We start from the raw sequence: 16,868 nt of genomic DNA, 5'->3' as shown, positions 1-16,868 counted from the left end.
ATTCCTAAGCAAATTTAGTAAATTCTATTATTTCAATGGTTACATACATTCTACTTCCTAATAGCTTTTATCCTCATTATAACTTCCCTTCTCACATCTTCTGAAGATTTTACATCTTGAATCACTACACATAGAGCAACTACTTAAATATCCATGAAAGCAATTCTATTATCTTAAATATCCATGAAAGCAATTCTATTATCTTAGCCATTCAGCTTTTTAAAATCTTCTCATATAAATGATCTTACCTGATTTGCTAATTTAGCCATTTAGATCAAGTCGTGCATCTGACCTTGTCTTTGGAAATGTCAAAGATCACTTCTTATCTTTTGAGATTATAAATTATCTTAAACCCCAACATCAATTCAACTCAATTATGACCTTCAAGCCCTATTCTAGGACATTTTAGCTCTACCAACCTCTTTTATGCCATTTCTTTGATCTGAAGACTTTATAGTTGATATTTTTTCCAATCTCTTGCATCTTTTGTTTCACTATACTTGCTGACAAAAATCAATCATAATTAATCCAAATTGACTGACTTTGAGCCTACCCCTATGTATTAAATGTTTCTAGATTCTATATTCTTGATCCTTTAACATCTGTCCTACATGCACAGGTCAAGCATACTTTGTTATGGACCACCTAATAACATGCTTGTTACCTTGCCTTTACTTTCTGCCTCCTTATTTACTTTTCAAATACAAACCAACCAGAGTTCCCAATCTCAACTGCCTCCTTTACAAAGCTCTCACATTCTGGGACACTGTACATGGCTTAATTATTCCATGGCCAAATGCCAGACCCATAAAGATAACCTCTAAGACCAAGAACCCATTGAAATTATTCAAAGTAAATTCTAAGCTTGCTGTATCCTGTCTTACCCATTACACCTGGCAGGAATCATAATAAAAGCTCTCTTCCACAGTGCATCTCTCTACTTCCTTCTACCTCTTGAGTCTTCAGTGCCACTTCTCATGTATTATCACAAATTTCTTCTGTCAACTGAAATAAACTATTCTTTTTAAATGGCAAATATCTAATGTTTTGGCCACATTATGCCTCCCATTTCATATATATATATATATATATATATATATGTATATATGTATTTATCTGCCTACCTATTTGTTTTTTGACAGGATCTTGCTCTGTAGCCGAGGTTGGCCTTAAACATCTTGATCCTTTGGCCTCCATTTCCTGAGTGCTAAGGATATAGACATGTGCCATACCATGCTTAGCCCCAGTACACTATATTTTAAGTCAGGGTCCCATCCCTAGTACTGCCCTCAAAAAGAAAAAACTGAAAATCTAAAAACCTAATCACAACAACAAGTCTTAAACTACGAATTATTCACTTAATCTGAGTCCTTAATGTGCCAGAAATCTATCAGGCTTTTTTGTTCATTTGTTTGTTTTTTTTTACTATAAGCTCCAATGTCACTATTTCTACACTTTTCTCAAATTAGAACGCCTCACTGTGAAAGTAACTTTTATTTTCATCTGATTAAATGAGAAGACTCAACCAATTAAGTAACTTCCACGTACTACTATTGTCACATCTATGAATCTACAGGTTACTACCTATATTCTCTATTTCTTTTGTTAACTCTGTTATTACTCTAGTTAAGGTCAATTTTTCTACATGCATAATACATTCCTCTTTTTTATTCAAGGATATTGATCTAGCAATTATCTTTCTTTTGCACAAAAAAATACCAATTATTCCCAGCAATTTGTAAATGTGCTGTTATGTTTCCCACCTTAAAGAAATACTTGTATTAATCAGTTCCTCCAACTACCAGTCACTGATGTTTAAAATTATAGCAATTCTTTGGAAAATTATTCTTACAATCTTTTTATACATTCTCTTGAATCTACTTTGATAAGGTTTTCCACTTATATTTCATCAAAAGGATTATTATCAAGATCTAATCACTGAGTACTAAATCTAATGGTCGCTTGACTTTTTCACCACACTAAGCAGCATTTGAATCAGTTACTCATTCTTTAAAATTTTGTTAAACTTGGATTGCAGAACATTCTCTTTATGTGGCTTTCTTCTTAAATTTTCTGTAATATTCATCCTTGGCCTTTTCCTTTATCTACATTGATATAAAATTATCATGTATCTATAACTCAATCTTTCTTTTGAAAGACTCATATACATCTGCTTACTGGACATGTTTGAAACTTCCATGTCCAAGGACAAGCTCCTGCTATTTTTGCCACCACCTAAGCCTGTGCAATAAATCCACTTCTCCACTTCTCCTGTGGTTCTTCCAATTTCATTAAAGGAAACTATTCTTTAGTTGCTTAGGTGTACATTTATTTTGGAGGCCTGCCCTGGGGCTGGAACTCAGGGCTGGGCACAGTCCCTGAGCTTTTGTACTCAAGGCTAGGACTCTACCACTTGAGCCACAGCTCCAATTCTGGTTTTGGTGCTTTCCTGACTTTCCTGCCCAGGCTGGCTTTGAATCAGGGTCCTCAGATCTCAGTATCCTAAGTAGCTAGGATTACAGGCGTGAGCCTCCAGCACCCAGCATGAGTGAACATCAAAAAAGAAATGTACTCATTACCTGGCTTACATAACTATAACCCTTACGTACATCATCTTTACAAAATAATTTTAATTGAAAAATATATATCTACAATCTATTTATCATTGTACTGGTATTTTTGTTAGTACTATGGTCTGAACATATACCCAACTAGCTTGCTTGGCTGGCTCTACCAATTGAGCCATGTCTTTAGTCTAATTCTTATTGTAGCATGTGAGAAATATAATAACCATGTTTAAGTGGCTCATTAAACATGAGTGTAAGGGAAGTTAAACATGGCCAATTGAAATGCCCCAGTTTATCCAGTAACTCATAGGCTATATGCATCCTTGGGCAACTTTTTTAATGTTTCTTTCTTTCACTGGAAATGGAAGTTAATCATACTGCCTTCCCCTCACAGCATTAGAATGATAGTTACATTTTCCTTCTAAAGAAAAGGAAAAAAATTCTAGACACATTCCATTTTAGACATCAGCAAATGATATCTTGGTAGAGCTATGTGTTTGGGAGCTGAAAAAGCAAGAATAAATTTCAGCTTCCGAAATTTAAGATGTGAAATTTTACCATGGAGATAAAGAACTCAGTCCTACAATAAAAAAATCTAAAGAAATAAAAAGAAAGTAATAGGGTCAAGGAGAGAAATTGGAGGCAGAAAGGAAGAGGAAACAAACAGATGAGCCATTTCACAAAATTCAAACATAAAAGAAAGCACACAGAATATGTCACTTTTGAAACCTTTATTACAATTACACATCCATGAGTAGCTTCCACATTAGGTAATGAAGCAATGACGAGAAGAGATTATAAAAGAAATTAACAGACTTCTTTCTACTGCCCATTCATTATGAAAAGACTTTAAAAATCATTATTATTGTTCTCACAAAAGGCTAAATAAAGTGGAAATTATCACATCCCAAGGTAAGCAACTACTGACACTGGAAAGATTTATGAAAAAAGGAAAAATCTTACAGGGAGCTTACAGGGAGCAGAAACTACCACATGAGCCACAAAGAGATCAGAAAACTTAAAAACTAAATGACTAATCTGTAGAGTGCGGGCTAGCTTGAGAAACAAAAGATTCTAGACCCTCAGCCTTAGGATACTTCCACATTTTCCATTTTATCTCTAGACACCTACCAGGTTTTCAGGATGAAAATCAAAGAAAAATTGCTCAGGAGTCTAGAAGGTAGATGGAAAACAATAATTCTCAAATATACCTAGAACATTCTGTTTTCCATACTAAACGTCTATACCCAAGGAATACTATTTTATTAGTGCCTAATCAACCTTTGCCAACATCTGACATGGTGAAAGGAAGTAACTAACCCAATTAGCCATCCTTTCCTACTTAAAAAAAAAAATGTTAAGAACACTTGTAAAAGTCACATCTCAAGGATAAGGATAAAGGCCCACTAAAAAGAGACCTCGTTATTTTATGGAATGAATCCCTCCTTCCTGCACCTTATTGCCACATCTGCAAAGCTCCTGCATAAAAAGGAATTATAACTGAAAGAACTGCAAGGTCAGTCTCTTATTTAAGAAGGAGTCTCCAAGGGAAACGAAAAAAGAGACAACAACAAAAAAGACATTTGAGGAAATTGAAACCTTAGACATACCTATGGCAAAAAGTAAATATAGCCTAATTCCTAGCCACACAAACACAAAAATCCACCAAAAGCTCATACAATGTTGTATTTTCAACAAAAAATTAAAAGTCAACAAAGCAGTATGAAGAGAGAAAACAAGCAATAGAATCATACTCAGATAAGGCACAAAGTTTGCAGTTTTCAGACCATTAGTATGAAATAGGTTTAGTTAATATGCTGGAAACTCTAGTAGAACAAGTGGATAATATGCAAAGATAGGTAAATATATGGAAAAGAAAAAGGAAAAAAGAACAGGTAAGGACTTAGAATAAAGAATCTGGGAAGAGAAAGGTGTGACAAAATGAATTAGTGACTTTCACCATAATAGCTTTGTCTTACATTGTGAAGCCAATGGAAAGAATCTAATAGGAAGAACTGAAATAAACATATTAAGTTGACAAAAATTTCAAGATCTTTTACAAGATGAGGAATAAACTGTTAAGAGAAGAATGAAGGGAAGATCCTTAAGTCAATTCAATCTGTTGCAAAATTTAGTGTTTGAAACTTTTCGATAATATACCTACCTCAAAAAGTAAAAGTTATACTACTTCCCATTTCCCACTATATCTTTGCCTTAATAGTAAACCTAAATGAATGGCATTTAAAAAATTCCCGAAGGAACTTTTTAACAGCACTCAGCTACTGTGGATTGTCTGTTTCAATTCACATGAATTGTTCCATCTCGGAATTTCCACTTAAAAAAAAAAAACAAAACAGACAATAGTATCTGAGGTACATCCTCATTCATTACTTTGTTCAGCCAACAAATATTAAGCATATTCTTTATTATAGGCAGTACATACAGTAGTGAATAGAACAAAAATCTCTGTCCTATAATACATAGGTACATAATACCAGTGTAGATAAATCCTACAGAAACAAACAAAAAAAGAGTACAAGATTGAAAAGTGAGGAGAAAGTATTGTTCTATATACAGTGACATTAGAAAATTTATCTCATAAGATTATCTGGGGTACAAACAAGAAATGCTCTGAGCCAGAAATGGGAAGCGTGTAATTGTGATTTGGAATAACCCCTATAGAGTGTCATTACCTCAGGTGAAGAGTCCAAAACCCAGATCCTGTTGGAGCCTGTAAAAATGTGAGCATTTATGCCAAGAGAAATGGGGCAAACTTCAAGGTTTTGAGCAGAAAAGCTGTACTAATTACTGTACTGAAGGTGCTGACAAGGAGAGCAGGCAGCTACACAATAGGACAGTTACTTAATTTCTACTTGAAATTTCCGCAGTGAGATAAGAGGTATCTTAAATTCCATTTAAGATATAATTTTGAGATGCATATTAACTTCTTAATGTAGATGTTACAAATATTTTAAGTGTTTCCTTGGGCGAGGTCTTTACTGGAGTTAAAAACTTATGAATCCGATGGGAGCCCGTGGCTCACGCCTGTAATCCTAGATACTCAGAAGGCTGGAATCGGAGGATAGCCAGACCGGGCAGAAAAATCCGTGAGACTTTTTTTTTTTTTGGGGGGGGGGAGGGTCCGGTCATGGGGCCTGAACTCTGGGGCTGGGCGCTGTCCCTCAGCTCTTCAGCTCAAGGCTAGCGCTCTACCACTTGAGCCACAGCGCCACTTCTGGCTTTTTTCTTTTTTGCTTATGTGGTGCTGAGGAATCAAACCCAGGGCTTTGAGCATGCAAGGCAAGCGCTCTACCACTGAGCCACCTTCCCAGCCCTCCGTGAGACTCTTATCTCAAATTAACCACCAGAAAACCAGATGTGGCCCTGTGGCTCAAGTGGTAGAGCTCTTGTCTTTTGCTGAAGAGCTGAGGGACAGCACCCAGGCCCAGAGTTCAAGCCCCACGACCGACAAAAACAAAACAAAACCACCTTATGAATCACAAGAATGCAAGACTTTTAAAGGCACAAAGTGATAACGTTTTAAGACCACACAATCCTTGATACGTATTCATGGGAGAGATGAATAGGTATCTATAAAATATTCTGAAAAGAAGTAGCCCTGAACCGAGGGAAGATCTAGGGATAAGTGGTGTCCCATGTCCAAAGGAAGTATTGATAAGTCAAGAAGTGATCACGTAGATCAAAGCTGTTTGTGGAGTCAGTTAAGAACAAAAGCTCTAACTGTATTTGATTATTTGCTCTTAATTGACTTTCACAAATCCTTTTAATTTGGTGCTAATATTGGGGTTCGAAGTCAGCGCCTTAACTTTTTTGCTTAAGGGTCTACCACTGGAGCCCTGGCTCCACTTTTGGCTTTTAGGTGACTAATTAGCGATGACAGTCTTAATATCTGACTTGGAACTTCAGATCTTTGAGTAGCTAGGATTACGGGTGTGGGCAGAGAAAAAGGTTTTCCCATCAAAAAACAAAACAACAACAACAAAAAAGTGTTTGTGACTGTGAATGTGAGGTTTTCTTCACGTCCTTAATTGAGCAGGAAGAGCCTGTAGAAAACACGTTGAGTGTCTGAAGGGAACAAAAGCGACTTGGAGGTGTGGGAAACTTTAAGTGAGCAGCCCCAAGGAACAGTCAAGTCCGCACAGCTGTTACGATTTTTTTCCCTGGGCTCGTGGAATGCTTTAAGGAGGAAAGCATTTTACGGTGGAGAGGTATCGCGGAGAGGGCAGAAAAACCCTCGGCTACCCAAACGTTCGGTCTGCAGTCTGGGGCACCTGGCATCCAGCACAGACAGACTGGAAAATCAAGTCCGAAGACTGCAGACTGGGCGAAGAAAAGAGGAAGGGTAGCCCCAAACAAACCGGGGTTTTGCTAGGGCAACGGCAGTAGGGCTTGAAGAAGGGCTCTAAGACCACGAAAGAGCCGTGCGCCCGGGAGCTTTGGAAGGCTGCCCTCGGAACCCAGACGAGGTAGTGAGGCAATCCCTTTCCAAATCCACGGGAAGGACCTAGCAGGCTCCCTCCGGGCCCCACGCCAGATGACTAGTTTCGGCGCCGGAACTTACAACGTGGGATTTGCTTGCTTGCGGCTGTCGGTCGAAGAGCTGTGCATGGTGGCCGAGGGCTGGGGGGCGGCCGGACGCCCCCTTTCCGAGCCGTTCCGCGAGTCCCAGCCCCGCCGGCGGCGAGGCCAGCGGCTGAGGCGGACGCCCGGGAATGTTTGCCGGGCGCCATGGAGACCGGGGAGGCCCGGTTCAACAAGCGGCCGCGCGGTTGGCTGGCGGCTCGAGGCCGGGGAGGAGGGCGGAGGCGGAGGGGAGGGCAGAGGGTTGGTGGAGCCGGAGGACGCTCCGGACGACGACGAGAAGGCGGAGGCGGGCGGCCCGGGCCCCAGGCCCCTCCCAGGCTCTGAGTCTCCCGGCTGCGGGCGGATGGATGGGGCTTCTTCAGGCGGTGGCGGGAGCAGCGAAGGAGGCGGCGGCGGCGGCGGCTGTAAGTGCAGCCTCCACAACCCATCTCCCCGCTCCTACTCGCGTTTGGGGTGAGGGGCTCCGGAGGTGTCCTCAGTCCCCTTTCTCTCCCTCCCCTCCCCCCACCTCAGAGCGCCTCCCGGAAGACCTTGTACTTCCGGGGCGGGGCTTCCGGAGAACGCGCTTGCCTGGCGGGCCGCGCTGAGGGAGTGTGGGGTGGGGGGGGGGGGGGCGTCTGCTGCCGTGGGGCGCATGCGCAGCTTCCCGCCGTCGCCTCGGGGCTGCAGCCGGGTCTTTTTGCCTTTGCGGTGACGGTGGCGGCGGCGGTGGTAGCAGCAGCAGCAGCAGCAGCAGCGGCAGCGCGGATTTCCCTGGCCGTCCGCTGCGGGCTGAAAATCCGCTGCGGAGTGAGTTCGCCTCGCCCCGTTCGCTTCCGCCCCTCTCTCCTGTGGACTCTGGACCCCGGCCCGGGGTGTGTCTTAAGTGACAAGTCCCCGGTGACTCCACCTCTTTTCCCTTGTATTTCCTCTAGTTGTGGTCCAGCCTTGCGGGGAGGTTCCCGTTTGCACCGAGGCAGCGGGATCCTGGGCCTGTCTGCCCTCTGAACGGGAGGGAACGAAGCGAGACGATCGAAGAGGGCTTTGCTGTGAGGGATCGAGCTCCTCCCATCATGTCCCTCCCGCCTTTGAGGAGCCTTGTCCTTTTAGCTTGGCACGGGAGACAAGCCTGGACTGCAGCCCATCTGCGGTCCTTGCCAACCCGTATGACCTTGGGCGAGTCACCTACCCCTCCTTGGGCTTCAGTTCTCCCTGTTTAAAACTTCCTCCAATGCTAAAATTGTGTGATTTTGCAGAAGAGTTATATATGACCGGCCTAGCTACTCAGGCCACTTGAGCTTAGAGCCCTCTTGCTTCACTCACGGTTGACATGCAGCAACATGTGGATTGGGTTGCTTTTATTCCTTTACCATTGGCGACAAATTGCGTGGCTCAAGGTTCATTAATATTTTTTTAAAAATTGCCTTGGGGTCCTTGACCTAGTTCCAAGCCTTCTTTAAAAAATAATATGCGTTTAGTAACAGTACAAGCCATCTTTAAAAAAAAATATAAGACAGGGTGAATGTGAGCTTGTGATACGATGGTTTGTCTTTTTGCTACTGAGGCTTTCTCTCCTTTAATCCAGATGGTGTGGTGGCTCGATTCTCCCAGTGCCTGGCTGAGTTTCGGACGTGGTTAAGATCCAACTGGTTGAGATTCAATGCAGACAAGACGGATGTGATGCTGGTAGGCAGGGGCACACTTGGAGATTAAGGGAGGGAAAATTCAAATTCCCTCAAATGATATAAAAATCATATTATTATTCTGTATGTTCCAATGTTGGAGAACAGTTAATGGGTCAATAATTCCCAGAATGTGGTGATACAAAGATAACATTAACAATGTATGAACTATAAACATATCAGTTTGTAATATACTGATGAAGTGGAGCCCTGGATAAAACTGTAAAAATTATAAAGTGAAAACCCAGAACTTCTCTTTGAAGAACCAAAAGGCTATATAAGTATTTTAGGCTGACATTAATAAAAAAAAGTTTGTTTAACATAAAGATGATGTGTATTATTGTAGATGCAGGTGTAAATGCCAGGTTCCCAAATGTAATGCATTATTGAAACCTGCATTCTGTCTACTAAAGGAAAACTCACTTTGGCTAAAATGGCCTTAAAAATATGGTGTGTTTTTTTTTTTTAAGTATATAAACATTTTCATCAAGACTAATTTTTACCTCTATATCTTGAAGATCCCGTGTGGGGCTGCACTTTTAGATACAAATTTTAGGAGTTTACAAAATAATTTCAAAAAAGGAGCTATGGACCCCGAAAATTATTAGATTTAAACCTCATTTTTAATGCTTTACTTATGTTCACCTATTTCAGTCAATCAGACCCACAGTTAAAATTGTTAAAAACATTTTTATGATGTATTTTGTAAATAACTTTCAGTTGCATAAACAGATATGTTTATATGGTACAAATATATATATAGTGATTGAATTGTTGATACTGAATAAAATGTCACATTTATTAGACATATGTAAACTGTCAAGTTTATTTACTGGCTAGTTTAAGGTACTGACTAAAGGAAAATAGTGACATGAAAAGCAAAATGAAATATGAGGGATCTATGTGTATGTGCTTTATAGCTGCTATGAAAATCATTTAATCATTTTGAATGTAGGATTCAGTAAATTGATCCAGCAAATTCCCAATATAATAGCAGTTCTGAGTAGCTTCATGTGGTAAAAATTAGTTTTGGTTTGCTTGAAAGCAAGGATGCCGTTAGTTTTTATTTGCTTGTATATGTACTGGGTCTTGAACTCGGGGCCTCAGGCTCTTATTTGGCATTTTTGCTCAATGCTGGCTCTCTACCATTTGAGCCATTTCTACAAGGAGGCATTTAGAAATGGGGACAAGAGATGAGGCATTTATTCAGTCTTTTTATAATGTGTTTTTTTTATATTGGGACATAAACCCACCAACCTCATATAAAATTGGTATTTACCATACTTTTTAACTTAACCTTAAACATTTTACTACATAATTTTTAAAAAGCTACTATTTTGGATTAATAAATAACAGAAGAAGTAATAGTACTGAACAGATCATAATTAATGAACTGTTCAATGCCTTTAGCTCTATCATGTCCTGTAAAAAGATATTTTTTTTTGTAATGCAAGTATAACCCAGATTGTGTTTCAATAAAGATTTCTGTTCAGTTAATACAAAGTGCTGAAGGAACTGAGGGTAAAGGATGAAAGTAACAAGGAGGTAGATTCTAGCCTACTAAAAGAATCACTGTTCCAAACATTAGAACTGTTTTAGTAAAAAGGCAAGCTTCTTTAATAAGAGTTTTAGTAAGTCATTGGAGGCATTTAACAAAGGGAGAAAAAGGCTAGTAGCCGAAGCATTCTGAAGGATTCCTAACTGCACTGGGTAAAACTGATTAAAGGCCCATCTAAAACTAGGATTCTATGACCAGTCACTGCTTTTTACACATTTGATACCTAAGAGTTTTTTAAGAAAGACTTCGTTTAAATTATGATGGCTCCTGAAAAATTTAAAGATAGGTGTATCAGTAGTATAAAATGAAAGTATTCTAAATTCCTTAGTAATGTGTTACCTGTGCCTTACAGTATTAGAGCTGCTGCTTCTTGCCTAAAAAAAACTCCAGAAGCCATGTCTATTTTCTAAAAAAAGAGGAAGAAAAATAGGATTTTTACCCCCTAAACAATGCTACCATTTAAAGTTAGTAACATTGATCATAATATTAATAAATTTGAATGCTACTTAATAGTAAGATAATTACCCACTCAAAAATGGTTCTGACTGGATTTTCTACTTTTCAAGATTCAGTAGTTTAAGGGACCTGATCTGCTCTTTATTCCAGTTGGGATTTGTGTTGATTGTTTAAGTGAAGAATCAAAGACTGACTGGACCTAACCAAGTTATTCTTATACTTTATATTTCAACAACTCTTAGTTTTCCCATTGGTAGCTGGCTCAGTTCCATACAAACTTACTTTAGTGGGCGATCTTACTTCATTCCCCTGGCATGAAGCCTTCCTTTCTACTTCTGAGCTCTTAGGGATTTTGTCTATATCCACATCAGGTCCAATCACATTCTTCTTCTTTGGCTTCAGCTCTTAAATGTGTCAAGTGAAAAGTTACTTTATTTCAAGTCAAAAGTACTAACATAATTCACAGGGTAACTCTTAGAAATTCTATACATGTGCTAAAATATTTATTCCCTCAAAAAATCCTTTTAAAAAAAACACTTAAAGGGCTGGGAATGTGGCTTAGTGGTATAGTGCTTGCCTAGTATGCATGAAGCCCTGGGTTCGATTCCTCAGTACCACATAAACAGAAAGGGCTGAAAGTGGTGCTGTGGCTCAAGTGGTAGAGTGCTAGCCTTGAACACAGACAGGCTCAAGGATAGTGCCCAGGCCCTGAGTTGAAGCTCTAGGACTGGCACAAAAAAAAAGAGAGAAAGAGAAAGAAACAACACTTAAAATAAAATGAAAATACTATACAGTACAGTTGTGGTAAACATTGTTTGTAGACTTGGGTACCTTAAAGTTTTCCTTTCTCTTCTTTCCCTTGCTTTTCTTTCAGTAGAAAATGTGCATCAGATGTTTATGTTTAATTGGTTTACAGACTGTCTGGGGACTCTTTTCCTGTCAAATTACCAGGTAATGTCCTTTCACTTAGCAGCTACTTCATGTGCCTGTAAATGCAGTTTATTCATACTCAAATTATTATTGAGCATGAGTTTTAAGTTAATGTTGGCTTTTTTGGAAATAGGAAAATGCTTGATAGAGTCTAGAATTCTAAGGGAATAGAAATTGAAGAAAATAGCATTCCTCAATATTGCACTATAATTATGAACTTTAAGAAAAACTGTATGTACACGTTTATGCCATGTATTTTAACATTGGTATGTTATTTAGAGGGAATGAATATCACCCAGATGTTTGACTTTAGTAATCATTTTTAAAACTTCATTAAGAATAATAATTCAGGATTCGAGGGCGCAAAACTGGTCTTTTAAAAATAAGACTTCTAAACTTTTGGCTTAGTAAAATACCTCCCTGGTGGTTTTAATATTTCCTTTGTATTAGCTTCTACCATAGTAAATAGGAATGAAGTCTGCTTGTTACTTTGAAGTCATTGGCCCTGGCATTCATCAGCCAGAGCCAATTGGCAACTCTTAAGGTAATACATTAAAACAGACTCTTGCAGGCATTTTAGGCATTACGAAGAAGGAAGTTATCCCTCCATGCAAGTCAAGTTGGAGTTATTTATACCCATTTAAAGCAGGTGGTTTGTTTTTTTTTAAATCGTTTTGTCTGATTGTGAAAAAAAATTGAAGCCGTGCACAATGATGCTGCTACTGGCATCACAAAGTGAGATCTGGGGATGGTAGACTCCCCAGCAGACCCTTTTCTTAATCTTTGCTGCGGCCAAGGTTTGGGGATATGGGATTTTATATTTCCCACCGAGAATTGCAATCTGTCCAGGGATAACCGCTTTCAAAGCGCAGTTCTCGCGGCCGTCGGGGCCGGGCAACATCCGTTTCCAGCAAATGCACTTCAAAAACCACTGGCTTGTAAAATAGATCGTGTTTTTCCCCTTGCTGTTAAATGCAGGATGAGGCTTCCCCCCCCCCCCCCCTCCCTTGACCTCGCTGCTCCCCACAGGCCTCCTGGAGCTCGAGCTCCCCCTCCCGGGGCTTCGTGGGCCGGGGCGCTGAGCCCAGGAGCCCCCTTCCCCACACCCACCTTGGCTCCGCCTTTCTGCGGGCCCGCGTGCGTCCGCTTCTGCGCGTCCTCGCCGGCCTTTTCCCTCCATTGCATCCTAGCCGGGGTTCCGCGAGGGGGCGGAGTGGGGTGTGGCGGGCGCGCGCTCGGGCGGCTCCTGCGCGTTCCCGCTGAGGCGGCGGGAGCGGCAGAGACAGCGGTGGCTGGAGTCCCGCTGCCGACTCTCACATCCGGGTTCTGGCCGTGACCCAGCCGCGGCCGCCGCGGAGATGTGACCCGGCAGTACGGCAAACATGGCGGAGGTAAGGGAGCGAGCTCCCCCTCCCCGTCCCGGAGCCGGGCGCCCCCGGGCCCTGGCCGGGGAGGAGTGGAGTGGGCCTGGCCAGGAGAGGCCCGGCCCTGCCGGCGCCGCTGCCCACCTGTTGTCCGCCCGGCCGTGCTCAGGCGGGAGCTTTGCTCGGAACTTAGTTGGGACCGGTCCAGGTCCGGAGGCAGCGGAGGCGTAGTTGGAGTTGGGGGGCACTTTGAAGGGCTGGGTGCTGCGTAGTCACGGGGAGCGTGGGGGGGGGCGGTGGACGCTCGCTCTCTGTGGCGCAACTTTGCCGGGCGGTGGTCGGGGCCGAGGGAGGACCCAGCGCTCTGCCCGCGAAGTTTCTTCCTTCCCCGGCCGGGATGCTGTTGCGCCCTTCGGCGTCACCCCACCCGTGCGCCGCCGACACCGCGTCCGCCGGGGAGCACCTGAGGCTGCCCGGCCGGAGCCCCCTCCGGAGCCGCCGCCCGGCCCTCCCAGCCCTCCGAGCGGGCTTCCAGCCGTCCCGCTCTGCCTCCCAGACCCGAGCCACCCCTGCCCACGCCCCCGACCCACCTTTCTCTTTCTCTCTCTCTCCCAAATTAACGCTGCTTCCTATGTCACTATCTTACATTTTCCTTTTCTTGAAGGAAGCATTTCGTGGGTTTTCTTCACTCGTTTTCTTCCTTTTTCGGTGTGATCTTGGTATGAAACCCAAGGGTCCTGCTCACGTTAGGCAATCACTGCCCCTGGGCCACAGTCCCCAGCCCTGCCCGCTCACCCCCCCCCCCCCCAACAAGTTCCCAAAGCCCCTACGGCAGATCTTGTGTATGTATGGCCCTCAAAATTGGGTGGGCAAACAACCACTGTTGGTCTATGATTAAGTAGAACTTAGTACATGTAATTGGAAATTTCGGTTTTGCTTCTGGTTTAAGCCTTTGACCGTCAGCTTCGTGGAGTTTGTTTACCAGTTTTCTTGTCTGTGAAAGAATTTCGTTATTCTTTATTTCTGAAGTCTGAAATGATATATTTGGAATGTTCTGTCTCCTTTGAGATAAGCCACTCTTAAATGTTGTGTTCATAAGGCAGTACTTTTGTAGACTCCACGACTCCGTGATTTCATGATTCCAATAAAACCTAAAAGTCGATTCAGGAAGTATATTTTATTTAATACCCCGGTTCCCTCTCGTTTTCAACTCCTTTATTTGCTAAGTGAAGTCAGTGGTGGATACTTTTTTTCGATACCGTAATATCATTTTTAAACCCTGGAATAAATACAGAAACATGGTTAGATAATGGAGGCCAAATGGAGAGACTTGTAAAGGTTTTCTAGAATCGCTGTTAGTATGTTATTTCTGCTTCTTTTAAGGCAACTGGCTTTGTATTTGTGTCCTGGTGAATTTACTATTCAAGTAGGAAAAGATTTTAGTGTAGCTGGAATGTTTGCTGCCAGTATGCATTTTAAAATATTTAACGTTTCTGATTTGCAGCTAAATTTTCTTAGATTTATTTTGTTTCTTCAAGTTTTTTAAGGTTAAATAATTGTATTTCAAGGCAGAAAGTTAGCAGTAACATTTGGCTTCACTACGACCAAACACTTCAGTATTCTGAGACTTTTCTTGTGAGAATCTTATTCTTGTATTACTTTTCTTCCTACATAAGGGAAAGGAGTATTATGTAACTGGATTTACCTTTAGTAAACTGGATTTACAATTAGTTTTCAGTAGACCCCCTTTCAGTGAATACTCATTAGATAAACAGCAGTGTGCTATATATACACATATACGTATATATATGTACATAAAATATGGTACCATATATGTTCTATATATTGTGCTGCTCATAATGGCTTGAACTTTAATTTCTATACTCTTGAAGGCAAGATGTCCAGTAAAGTGAAAATTAAAATTAATAATTTTTCCTTATGTCAATACTGTAATAATTGGGGTGATTTTTAAGATGAGCTTAAAAATAGATGAAGGAGAATGCTTGGTTTAAAACTACTCACCGTACTTGATAAAACTGAGGGGGACATTGAAGGTTATTGAAAAAGAATGCCTCTACACAAACATAGGTATACTTTTGGGGTTTTTGTTGTTTCCGGCTTAAGAATGACTGACCTTTTGTATGTTAGAATACAAATTTCTTTCGATGTAATAAAAAATATACACATTTTTCTTACTTGATATGATCCTCTTAATAAATCGGTATTTAATGGCTCTTCAGTTGTGATAACACTGAAAACATTTAATATGTTAGAAGAGCATATTTCCTTAATGCTCATTGTTTATCTCTTAAGATTATTTCCCACCCTCCTAAAAGGAGACACTTAAAGAATGGAAATTATAGGGTAATCCCATTTTAAGAGGAAAAGAAAGAAGAAATAGTTGATCCTTTGGGTTTATAAGGAATGTGATGTAGATACCATTGGGAATGAATAATTTGTCATTTGTTTCAGAGTTTGTAAACATGTAAGAGACTTCCTAAGGAAAACAAAAAGCCATACACCAGTGCAGGGCCTGTCTTTTTCATTGAGCTACATTTCTGTAATATAAAGAGAAAACATTTTTAACAGATTAGCTTAGTATATTAGTTTTAAGTACATTATTTCCAAAACTGATACATAAACGTTTTTATTCGCTATCATATCTATCTGAAAAGCAGATTCCTTGCTTAACATTAATGTACTTGGATTTTAGTTTTTAAGGAAGTAGGATTGTGGTTTTTGTTTTGTTTTCAAAATCTTGTTTCACTGCAGTTGATTTAAGCTTTAAATTAATCTCCATACTGACAATGAATTTTTTAGATTTTATATTTCAGAGCTATTAAGGGTTTTATCCAAGGTAGCCAAGAACTTCAGTGTTGCATCAAAGTCTTAAAAAGAGTAAAAGTCAAAGTACTTGATAACCTTGCCGAGGAAGGTTTGGTGGAAGGAATAAAGAAGTAAATTACTGTCAGATCATTCTAGTAAAAAAACTAACTTCCTAAATAATTTAAAAAATACTTCCATTTGAGTGTAAGTATGTCTTTCTGAAAAGTGAACAGCTATATAGAAATTTTGTGCTTGATATTCCAAACATGTCCATATATATATATACATATTTTTTTTTATCCACATGGTTTCAAAATACATTGCAGTGACTTAAACTTGCTTGGAGGCTACTCTGTTGAGCTTTATTCTGTCGTGTATAACCATTATATTTATGAAGATAAGAAATGTACAAAGTACTACCACCAAACAGCTTCTTAAAAAATGATATCTTTCCCATGTAGTTCTAAATTTAAAGAAAAAAAAATTCAGAACTGGAAGTGAGGCTCAAGGGGTAGTAGTGTGCCTGATAGAAGCCACGAGTTCAAATCAGTAACCCTCTCCCCTCAAAAAAATTGATAGACGGATGGACAGACAAACAGACAGATAGATATTCAATCTTGTCCATTTAGCTGTGCTTGGAGCAATTCATAATAAAAGTAGAGAACTTAGGTCTTAAAGGAAATTGAACTAAACTTCAAAATTCTAAAGTATTATCATAGAGAAAAGTGAAACTGTTTAAAGTTATGCAGTTTGTTGTAGATTGGACAATTAATCTCTGGCACAATTGAGACTGGAACTCAGGTTTCTGAATGTCTTGCTTTATTTTCCATTATTACTGTAGTCAGTCTGCTCCTTTTAACTTGAAGAAGCATGCCCAAGACTAATAGTATTCCTAATAGTA

General features: G+C 40.5%; 2 protein-coding genes across 9 annotated transcripts in view; one reads left to right on the top strand and one right to left on the bottom strand.

Moving 5' to 3' along the window:
* Dnai4 (dynein axonemal intermediate chain 4) overlaps positions 1-7,208 on the bottom strand; it is a 61,634-nt gene extending 54,426 nt beyond the window's left edge. The window contains exon 1 of one of the 2 annotated variants that reach the window (XM_042679507.1): positions 7,150-7,208. In XM_042679507.1, the coding sequence (XP_042535441.1) occupies positions 7,150-7,196 (47 nt within the window). In that variant the 5' untranslated portion in view covers positions 7,197-7,208. Of the gene's footprint in view, positions 1-5,260; positions 5,266-7,149 lie in introns of those variants that run through there. The other variant, XM_042679515.1, reaches the window with a different exon arrangement.
* The window catches only part of Mier1 (MIER1 transcriptional regulator), a 56,938-nt gene continuing 47,095 nt past the window's right edge, over positions 7,026-16,868 (top strand). The window contains exons 1-3 of one of the 7 annotated variants that reach the window (XM_042679580.1): positions 7,026-7,576; positions 8,737-8,837; positions 11,725-11,798. In XM_042679580.1, the coding sequence (XP_042535514.1) occupies positions 7,123-7,576; positions 8,737-8,837; positions 11,725-11,798 (629 nt within the window). In that variant the 5' untranslated portion in view covers positions 7,026-7,122. Of the gene's footprint in view, positions 7,577-7,796; positions 7,962-8,010; positions 8,027-8,736; positions 8,838-11,721; positions 11,799-12,925; positions 13,169-16,868 lie in introns of those variants that run through there. The other 6 variants (XM_042679549.1, XM_042679535.1, XM_042679541.1 and 3 more) reach the window with 6 other exon arrangements.

Source organism: Dipodomys spectabilis, unplaced genomic scaffold, assembly GCF_019054845.1.
Source record: "Dipodomys spectabilis isolate Male_0828 unplaced genomic scaffold, ASM1905484v1 ptg000002l, whole genome shotgun sequence".
Lineage (NCBI taxonomy): Eukaryota > Metazoa > Chordata > Mammalia > Rodentia > Heteromyidae > Dipodomys > Dipodomys spectabilis.
Note: the sequence above shows the minus strand (reverse complement) of the source record. Positions and strands in the feature narration are given on the sequence as shown.